General features: G+C 40.9%; 1 protein-coding gene across 1 annotated transcript; it reads right to left on the reverse strand.

The window, feature by feature from the left end:
• Window positions 1-228: 228 nt before the first annotated feature.
• Window positions 229-8,337, reverse strand: LOC110478387 (high affinity choline transporter 1). Its single transcript, XM_021544955.3, has 8 exons — window positions 8,160-8,337; window positions 7,039-7,152; window positions 5,328-5,483; window positions 4,021-4,169; window positions 3,459-3,602; window positions 2,327-2,480; window positions 1,275-1,492; window positions 229-839 (listed from the first exon to the last, which is right to left on the reverse strand). Exons 1-8 carry the CDS (start codon window positions 8,335-8,337, stop codon window positions 318-320), a joined length of 1,635 nt encoding a protein of 544 aa, XP_021400630.2. The 3' UTR covers window positions 229-317.
• Window positions 8,338-10,918: the final 2,581 nt, after the last annotated feature.

Here is a 10,918-nt window from a genome sequence, read left to right on the forward strand (position 1 = left end):
TGACTTGGGAGCACTCTAATTGTTAGAGCAGGATTATAGCTTTGCTTTCAGGTGGAATACCAGGGGCGCCTCAAAGCAACCACTGCTGGGGCCCAAGGTGTCCCATGGTCACCACCACAAGATTGTACTCCATCACCATGTGACTTTAATCACTGCTGACTTCAAACTCACATATTCTCCTTGGATGAACAGAACACCTCTTTATTTCTTTGTGAGGAATTTAACACAATCATTAGTGGAGAAACCAAAGAGCGATGCTGTCTGTGCCGTGCTCTAACTGCTGAACACACTGTGGCCTTTCAAATGAAACCTCACATTTAATCCTGGTTCTCTTCTAGTGCAGTGGTCGGCAAATGCTCCTGTTTCTCCACCTGCTGCAAGGGAATGGGGATGGCCGTTCCCTCTGTGATATTGCAAACATCCCAGCTGCGAGGGAGGAGGCTGTGCTGAAACAGGGCCTTGGCCAGGTGTGAAACAGCAAGGATTGTGCCCAAGGTAAGAAGCACAGTGAATGTTTTAAAGGGGAAGAGCTGGCTGTAGGTCCCATTCACCAGGGAGCAGGCTGGGTAGTGGATGACAGGGGGGATGCTCAGGGCAGGCTCCCCTGCCAGTAGCCTCAGCAGGAGCCCAACCAAGAAGCCAGCAGCTGATCCATAGGTGTTCGTGCTGGGTGCAAAGAGGGCACAGCAGAGCTGGGGGAAGAGGAGGGCGTACACCAGCTCCCCACTGAGGAACCAGAGGTTGTAGACAGAGCTGGAGTAATAAGCCAGACCAGCAGCCCCAGCCCCAAACACCAACATGGAGGTCCTCATGGCCCACAGCACCTCTGTCTCTGACGCCTGTAAAGCAGAGATTGCAGCATTAGAGACACTGTGTTTTCTGGAGGGATGGCCAGCACTGCTCTGGCCTGGGCTGGTTCTCCCCAGGCCCTTGATGCTTTCAGGCACCACTTGCCACCAGCAGCCAGGCAGGGCAGGTACCCCTGGAGGGACCCTCTGATTTTAAGGGTCATGGTTTTATGCTGTTTCCATTAATACCTTAGTCCAAATTTTTTTTATACTAGTCTTGTTAGAATGAGCAAAGGTCACCAGTATGGGTATTGGTACCCCTACAGAGGATATGAACACCCCTGGCTTATGTCTGCAGCTCTATCTCCAGAAACCAGTTCAGCAGCTGAAGGACACACACCTCCAGTCACAGACTGATTTAGAAATAGACTTGAAACAAGACTACCTTTAATGACACCAAAACTACTGAATGCTGCAACCAGGTACCTTTTTCCTCAGGATTTTCCTGTAGATATTGTGAGCGAACATGGAGCCAGTGGAGAGAAGAGCTGAATCTGCAGAAGACATTGCAGCAGCAGCAATGGCTCCCAATCCAGTAATGGAGATATATGCTGGGCAGAGATGTTGTAAAACGAGCGGTAGGATCATCGCTGACTCCCCTCTCTCAAATGGACTTGGAAGACCATAGCTTGTCTGATTCCAGTCTTTAAAACAAAACAAGGGAAAGTCACAATAAATCCTTTGTGACCGTTTTTGCTGGCTTTGAAATTGCCTTTTCACAGGGGCCACAGAAGGACTAAGAACTGAGATCCACTCAGTATTTTAGGACGTAGATTGATTTTTTTTATTATTTTGTGAACTTTAGTGATTTCCCGTAGCATGCTGCAGCTCCCACTAGATCAAAAGTTTCCCTTTTCCTCAGCAGCATCTTTTGAAATAGGTGTGCCCTGTGTGATTCCAGATTTGGCTCAATTGAAGGTCAACCTCTAGAGACTGCTCATGAGGAGAAGGGAATTGGATGAAGTAATGACTTCAGCTGATTTCCTTAAATGTTCAGTGATCTGGCTGTCCTTTTACCCTTGCTCACAGCCAACACAGGACTGATTCCCTGCATGGAGACTGTGAGTTTGCAGGAGTGAACTTCTTGATTACTTTAAGAAAGAACCTTATTAACAATCTTTAGTAATATTGTTGTGTCTTACATGTGTAAGGCATGAACATAAAGAAGCATAAAATTTCTTCTAAATTAGGATGATACAAGAGAGTCTGCCTTCATCTTTCCTCAACACAAAGTCTGGGAAAAGTAATTTTTATAAGAAAATAGCTTTAAACATGTCTTGGGGCGGTTTAAAATGTCTGTAAGTAGTTGTGCAATGTAGCTCAGAGGGCTCCGCATTTTCTGGACAGATTACCTACCTTGGTATCGAGGACCATGGGATGGGGTAATTTGAAGTCTCTATTAGGATTTCTTTGGATCCCATTTTAATCACCTTTGCCAAAACCACATTGATTACTCAGAGACAAACAATTCAATTTACCTGTTGATGCTGCGACTGCCCCAATGAGCACTGAAGGGATGGCCATTGCAAAGCACCCGAGTCCAGAGAGGTAGGAGATGAGCCTTGCCTGTCCCGTCGAGGCAGCAGAGAGCACCCTTTGGAAGTAAGTCTGCCACGGGATACTGCCAAGCACCTGAAACATTCATCGGTTACCAGTGATACCAACCAGGCTGCTGTAGGATGTCATCCATAATAAATTCTAGTTTCAAATAATCAAATTCTCATTTCAAGTGCATAAATGTTGCCCAGCTCTAACTCTTGAGGATAATATTTCTGATGGGTTGATAATTCCCTGTTTCCTTTGTTTTCATCTATTTCACATTGGACGTGAAATTTTAATAAAAACAAGTGAATGGTTTGGCAGATGGAAAAAGCTGAAAAATGGTTGTTTGGAATTGTGAATCAGGCACAGAGGAAGTGAAAAGGAAGTTTTTCAGAAATGCATATTTTGTAAATAAATATACCCAAACTTAGCTATCCAGCTTTTAAAATGAAAAATAAAGCCATAATTTTCACTTCCTTAGTACACAAAATTAATCAGATAAAATCTGAAGATTCTGTCCTCACCAAACAAACTTCTATGTGTCCCTGTTATCAGTTCAGTAAGAGCAGAACAATCTCCTGGAGTCTTGGCTATAGTGGTAACTCAAAAGTTGTGTTGTGCAGTGGAGCCAATCGCACTGTGCTTGCTGATGACCTGCAGCCATGTCATTTTAATTTTGGTTTTTTTCAAATAGAGGAAATTTTTCATATTTATGTTAAAAGCATACTATTGAGGCTGCAAGACCAGTGTCTCAAAAGGTAGGAAATTACTCATTTAGGTGCCAGGAGAGGAACTGGCTGCCTGGATGGTCTTACTCAAGAGGTATGTTCCTCCATGTAGGTAAAGGATGGAGTGTCCCTACTGCTTCTTTTCATCCCACAGCTGAACCCTGAGTCTCCCCAGTCCATTTAGGTTGCTTCAGGGGGTGTTTAGAGACAGTTTTACACCTCCAGCCTGTGTCAACTGTCCATGCTATGGCTCCTGGCTGGTAGAACTCACAAGCTTTCCAGACAGAAAGTCCCTGCACAATTCCTCCTCCCAACCATTTGTCCAATAAATACTCCGTACCAAGTAGAAGAAGTCATCCAGCCACCTTCCAAGATACTGTTTCTCTATTTTCCCAATCCAAGGGTCTTGGTAAAATTGATGGGTTGCAGTGTAATAAATACTTTCCGTTGCAGAATTCACCAGGGCAAAGGGGATACAGATCCACTAGGACAGAAATGGAAGTTGTTAACCATTTTCTCATTTTCTCCCCCTTCCTTACTCTAAATCTATATGTTTCTGGTTCATAGCATCATCAAGAACATGAGTCTGTTATTCAGGTTAATTGGTACTTTCTGTAGACAGATCTCTCTCCATTCAAAATGGTTCTAGACTAGTTTTGCAAACTTCACTTTTGTGCAGACCTTTTTGTGTTCACCCAGCAAGGCCAATGGCTTGTCTGAGCACTGTCTGAAATGCGTGAGGTACAAAGACTTACAAAGACTGCAATGTTTTTCAGGAAATATGTTTTGCTAAAGGAGAACTGCAGGTCAAGGAAGTTATTTTTCATCTGAGATATGCTGAAAAGAAGAGCAGCACTTTTCCCTTTAGTTAGAAAACTACCAAAGAAATGCACAGGACTTGCCAGGCTGAGGGTAATGAAAACCATCTGGATGACATCGGTGTAGGCAACAGAGTAGAGGCCTCCCAGCAGAGTGTAAAGTATGACAGTACAGGCCGAGATGGTGATAGCCAAAGAGCCTCCAATATCCAAGATGACCCTCATTGTTGCTCCTGCAAAGGACAGCAGTCAAGTATTTTAAGACAGATTTCATATATGCAGAATACAGGATTAATGAGGATATGTTATTCCCCTGGTGCCAGTACAACATACTGTATGAAAAGTGCAGTTTACAGGGAGCGTGTACTGTGGGAACTTGAGAGAGCCCATGATTCCTTTCTGCTCTTATGTGGGAACTCAAAATGTCTCTCAGACATTTTTAGAGGTTCCAGGCCTTGGTCAGAAGCATTTTAGACCTTGGCAGGCACCTGAAAAACAGCTGTGATTTTGAGTTTGAGCCATGGAATGAATTACCAACTTTGGAGGTGGAACAAGCAGTCACAAAAGGTTAGATAATATAGTAAAAGTAGTTACAAAGTAGAGGGGAAATTTTTTTAGTATTGTACAGGGGGGTTTTAGCACATGTACAGGGGGGTTTTTACTTTGTACATGGGGGTCAGAAGTTCTAAGATGGAGGAAAGTGGGATGATCCTGTTCTTCCTCCTTCCTTTTCCTTGCCTTCATGTTCTTGGTGATGTTGGCACTCACAGATTGGTTTAGAGTAGAAAAGCACTTTGTAATATAGGTAGTAGGTATTGGGGAGAAACTATAAACATGTAATATGTAATATATCATATAAAAGATAGCAGCAGCCCTGGGCGGGGAGAGAGAAGAAGACACCAGACAGGGTGTCAGGAGTGTGTGTGTCTCTGCCTGGGCCGCTGAGCAAACAGCCGCAGCCCGAGAACATAATCTGTTAGATAATTAGCAATAAATCGTCTTGAGACCGAACAACAAGAGGCTGCGGAGTTTTTCTTTGGAAGCACGGGTTGGAGGAGAGACTTCACCACCACATGGGAACCCAGAATAAGGCCGGGGTTCCCACACTCTTACTGCTTCACCTTGCTGCAGAGCCATTGCCTTTTTACATCTGCTCTTCTACCGGCGAGAGGAAGGTACAAACTTGCATTGGAAGAGTTCTCTACTATAATGTAATTACTATATAGTACTATTTATTTTAAGCCTGAAAACATGTTTTCTAGAAATGAGAAATTCTTGTTTCTCTCACAGAAGGAGACATGAAGCACAGCTTTCCACAATTCCCAAAGGTGTACTACACTCTGTTAGTCCACGTGACCTTTAACAAATATAACAGGAAAGCAAGTATTTACCCAGGGATGCCAGGATAGCTGCAAACCAGAACACCTCTCCTAGCAGTGGTGGAATGAAGAGTAAGGTTCCCATCATGTTCCCATAAATTTCTTGAAGGGGGTCCATTACGGTCACGTAATTCTTTGATCTCATTGGATTTACAAAGAAGAAACCACCTGTTAGAAAGAAATGACATTTTGGTAGAATTTTGCATGTTTTATATTCCAAGAAAAAAAGAGGTAAGAGCAATATGGTATATGTGTATCAGACCCACCTAGTAAATTCATACATAATGGACCCTAGAGAATTATGCAGCCAACCAGACACTAGGGTTTAAATTCACTTGCTAAATGTAGGGTTCTGTCCATTTGAGAGTTCCCATCTTATAAAGGATATTGGCTTGAAGCTTATATATATAACCACCCACTTTTGGCACATCTAGATCTTTCTGGAGTGGCTACTGGAGGCCAGAGAGTGGGGTGCCTTGTGGCAGCCCAAATGGCACAAAATTCCTTTGTGACTGTAACGGGAATTTAGCTCAGAGGATACCCATATATAATCTCCTCTGCCTCCTCAAGGACCTACCAATCTGAGACATAAAGTTTCCTGAAAAGCATCCCATGGACAATGTCAGTAGACAGAGCAAGTCATTGAAGACACGTTTGGCTAAAAAGGAGGCAAAGTTTTGTCCTTGGTCATGTGATGCAACCTGTTGATATGTGGTCTTTTTCTGATTACATTTTTCATTTTGGCAGCTTCATTGTCTCTTCCCAGAACTATATTGTTTTAATCTGCACTTTGAGTGGAGTCCCACCCACCTTCATCTAAATATTGGACCTCAGATGTGCAGCCATCTCATTAAAACTAAAGAATACATATTGTGTCTAACCCTGAAGCCAGTAGGACTGCTTGTCTGGGCACTACTGACCTGAGCAAAGATTGCAGGATCAGACCTGCACTCCTCATTTCATTAGTAGGAGTTACTCACAGAAGCAGTCCTTGCAATATATTTCCAAGCTTGATTCATATTCATGTCAGTTGGACTCTTTTCTTTGACTTGAGAATAAAGGTTATTGTTCTTTTAGGAATTCCTGTGTGAGGTCTGCACAGGTCTCCTTGCTTTCATCATCTTATGTCCCTAGGAGAGTTATAGTACAATGTGGCCTGAAAGCAACTTTGGCCTTGGCAAGAGGGCATGAGTCCAATAATTCTCAGGGTTAGAAATGGCAATTCAGGTGTAGAACACTGCACACTTAGCTTAGTCTCAAAAAAAAAAAAAAAAAAATCAGCTACAAAGTTGCATAAGCTGGATGCACAACACATTCATCCTGAGATGAGACTACTCAGAAGAATGCATTTTAGTGGAAAAATCAAGATACTATTATTTCATCACTCAGAAATTCCAAGGAAAAAAATAGATACCAATACTCTCAATAGTCTGTGAATTAGAGACCATGTGAAAAAAGCAATAGACACATTCTTCTAAATCCTCAGATAAGATTTTTGTCCCATAAATTACTACAAGCAGGCAAAACTCTACACCAGCTCCAAGCTATCCTAACTTACGTTTCAGTTAAGATGACAGCATTATAAATGCTTATTCTTGATATATGGGAAACTGAAAAAAATAAAATCACATTTAAAATGTACCCTATATTCTATTACATATTTTAATATACTCCTATGATATCTTTTTAAAGCTTATGTGCCTTAATCACATTAATTATTTACCAACAGCAAGGGACAAGGCAAATCCCACAGGTGCCTGGACCCACAGTAATCCTTTTGAAGGCAGATAGACGAGTTCAGCTGTGCTGTTGATGTATGCTCCTCCAACCCAGGTGGCTGTAATCATGGAAGATGGAAAGGTCAGAATTGAGAGACATATTCTCAACTAGCCCTGCAGAAAACTCTGAGAACTTGTAAACATTTTTCTTCTACAAATATTTTATCACATCTCTATTTTTTTTGCAAAGTTTTCTGCCATACAGAGATGTGCTGACTATAGGTAATTGTATTAGAATCTCACTCTAGATAATTTTCCAGCTTCAAGAATGAATACTTGTGTGTGCATGGAAAAGCTCAGTGTTTAAAAATTTAGAGGCAATTTGAATATAGTAATTTTTAATTAAATTTTTTTCTCAGAGAAAGACTTTTGCTAGAGGAAATGGAATTGCCTTTGTAGAATTACCCTCCTTCAAGAGCAACAGGGTTGTCCTTCAAGACTTGAAGGGTCTAAGAAAATAGACATTAGGGAAAACAAATGCAAACAGGCAGATAACAAACCTACAAAATTATTTAAGTATCTTAGCCATGCAAATGACACTGGAGGATGCCTTTACAAAAAACAAGTCAGGGAAGCAAAATTCAGATTATGCCAGGCAGCAAGGAGAGAAAAGTGAAATTGAGGGAAACTCTTTAAGAGAGAAACCAATGCTCACCATGACTGACAATTTATTTCACACAGAACTGGAGTTTTCTGTGAGTAAAATTTGTCTGTTATGTTGGATAACAGAAACTGGTTCACAATTAAGGCCACAGTCCTCCTTAATGAAAAGTGTTGTATTCTTTTGTCACTCTTAAATTAAACTTTTAACTCTTAACTAAACTCTTAAATGAATCTCTTTAATTTAAGAGAATATACATAAACATTAGGTTCTGCTCAGTGTGAAGAGGTTTGTAAGAATCCATCCCAAAATGATTCATGAAACCATACTCCTTTAAAGTCACACTTAGGCAAAAATCTACCCTGACATTAAAGGAGTTCATCTCCTTTGAAAGAAAAGTCACCCAGATCTATGCAATACATGTGTTTTAAGAAGAATTTTTAAAAGTCTTTTAAGATCGCTTACCTGTTGCAGTAAACAATCCAATGAAAACATGTATATTCCTGCCTCCAACCATGGCCATCTCTGTTGGGTTCCTGTTCTGCTGATCCTTTCTGCTTTTCCAAGAAGCCCAAATTCCAGTAGCTAAAGTTAATGTAAAAAATACACTCAGAGATACTAAACCTGGTATATTTAGAGCCATTTTCTGTTGCTTAATTTACTTTATAAAGAGGAATAATGGCACAATGATAATATTCTTTGATTGAGTACACAGTCAGAAAAAAATCAGTGGAAATAGTGGTGCCTTGTAAAGAAACTGCTGAGTGCTGGACTTTGCAACAAAAGAAGCAGTATGAAACAGAGCGATAAACCCAAAAGTCTGGAGAACCAGATGTAGAATCTCAGTCTTTGGAAAAACACTGGCAATTCTGCAGCCTTCTCCCCTCTCTGGTAGATATCCAATCTTATTTTTGTGAGGAGCAAAGATTAAGAGCATAAGAATTAGTGTTGATATGCCTAATGGAACACTGATGTGTGGGGTATTACCAGATTGGCTTAAAGTAGGAGAGATGTTATATTTTGTCTGATATGAAATGGTATGAAGATAATCCATATTTCTTTGGGTTCTAGGCACAAGGCTAAAGCCAAAGATAGGGCTAAGAATTTGTCTGTTTAAAAAAACTAGACTAAACTCTCAGCAATGATCAAAATAAACCTAGGAAGCAGTAAATAAGATTTACCATTGACCAGTGAAAGGAGATACATGAGATACTCAAAGCAATCATTGCAAAGTGGTAACAAAGCGAGGTGGTGTTGGATTCTTCAATTAAACTATAGGAATGATACAGATTTTTAAACTTCGTGAACCTCTCTGTAAAAAGAAATCATTCTGGGGAAAAGCCTCATACATGCATTATGGAATTAAGTTGGTTACATTTATTGTGCATTTATTGTAGAGTTGCCACACCAATATATTTTTATCTTTTTATCTCTGTCTATCTTTACCATCTCTCTGTTTATGGCTCTTTATAACCAATTCTATGTAAAATCTGCCTGGTTTAGGGCACATATATGGCTTTCCTGGATACCTTTGTTCATCCCTGGAGTGGGTAGCTCATTTTCGTGGTGAAATCTCAGATGTCTTCTTCTCAGATGCACTCTGAGTGAAAAGCCAAATCTTTAGGAAGATTTTCTGCAGTGTGACAGCTCCTGCAGACAGACAGGAGTGGCTGTGCATGGAAGTGACAGTGGCACAGGCTAAGCATATCCTGTTGGCAGGACATGGTAGGAACACGCAGGCACATAGGTGATAGCTCTGAGAAGAAAAGGGGAGAAGTGCAGGAACTCCATGTTGTCTGTGACACCTCTCTGTACAAGGGGAAATAAAGATGTTGGTAAGATATGCAGTGATCTGGTGGGAAGACTCTATAATTAGTGCTTAAAAAGAAGTGAAAATTAAAAAATATGAAAAAGCCTGACAACCAGATGCTTACTTAACCTACCTTAGGAGAAATATTCCTTTATATTTATAATCATATGCTATTTTCACTGAGTAATGGCTTTTAAATTTGACCCAATTATTTTAAGTACAGAAAGGGACACTGTGCATTTTAAAGGTACATTTTTTTGGGTGGTAATTAGAAATACTTCCACCTTAAATGAACCTGCTACAAGAACCTAGAAACTACAGCTTCATTGCCAGTGTCAGTGGAGCCCTTGGTTTCTCTGGTTTGCCTTCCTTGCTCAAAATGGGTATTCCACAAACTTTTAAAACAGTGTAAACATACTAATTTTTTTGTTGTTGTTGTTGTTTTTGGGGTTTTTTTGTTTGTTTTGTTTGTGGTTTTTTTTTTTTGGTTTTTGGTTTTTGTTTTTTTTCCTATGAACAAATGTTTTGCAACATATCTTGTAGGCAGGAACAGGAAGAAGTTGAAGGTGCATGTGGCTGAGTGTGAATGCAGCCAGGTCTCAGCCTGCTCTGCAATCAGACACTCCTGGGAGGACATACCTGACCTTGCACCCTTCATGTGAAGGTCATCTGCAGAGAATGTCTGGACTGACCCTGGTTTTTTTCATCTCTTGGGAAAAAAAAACCCACAAAATTGTCAGCCATAAAATTCTCCAGATAAACTTCATTTAAAGACCCAGAGGGGTGGAAGGCAGATATGGTAGGACACAATGTGTGAAAATATGACATGATGGGATGAAGATGACTTAGAGAAAGAGGATGTGTAAGGTAGTTCATCTGAATCTGGAGTGTTTTTGCTGATATACAGTGCAAGGAGGAAGGACTGTAAAAATATAAGCTAATACCAAGAAGACCAGTTCCTCACTGAATCTCTTATTGTACTCTTTTGCCATTAAATGACTCTCAGCTAATGCATCTATTTTAAGGGAAAAAAAAAAAAAACAACAAAGAAATCTCACCACTGAAGAGATTTTTGAGGTGAATTTTACTCCCTGCTCATGATGGGTGGCTGCAGATTTGAGTGACAGCTGCTGTGCTGCTCACTTCAAGCTCCCAGAGTAACCCATGGAGACAAATCTTAGGGGGAATTGACTGTCCTGTTTCTAGTCTTGTGAGGTAGGACAGAGTGAGGCCAGGTCTCAGACTGATGAACTCAGGGTTGCTTCTAAGAGCAGTGTCACTGTACCCAGTAGATGTTTCAGAACTTGACTTGAATGCTCACATAGAGGTGGCTGGTGTCACCTGAGATGCTATAAAACCTCTGAGATGTCCACTCAAGCCAAGCAGAGGTTACAGTCTCTGTTGGAGACATCTT

This window comes from Lonchura striata, chromosome 2, assembly GCF_046129695.1.
Source record: "Lonchura striata isolate bLonStr1 chromosome 2, bLonStr1.mat, whole genome shotgun sequence".
Lineage (NCBI taxonomy): Eukaryota > Metazoa > Chordata > Aves > Passeriformes > Estrildidae > Lonchura > Lonchura striata.

Excerpts from the sequence above, each read along its gene's own strand:
- LOC110478387 (XM_021544955.3), bottom strand. The coding sequence starts at position 8,337 with ATGGCTCTAAATATACCAGGTTTAGTATCTCTGAGTGTATTTTTTACA. Across the intron at positions 7,153-8,159 it reads TGGATTGTTTACTGCAACAG|CCACCTGGGTTGGAGGAGCA; the intron begins GTAAGCGATCTT and ends CCATGATTACAG. Across the intron at positions 3,603-4,020 it reads TTTTCATTACCCTCAGCCTG|TGGATCTGTATCCCCTTTGC; the intron begins GCAAGTCCTGTG and ends TTTCTGTCCTAG.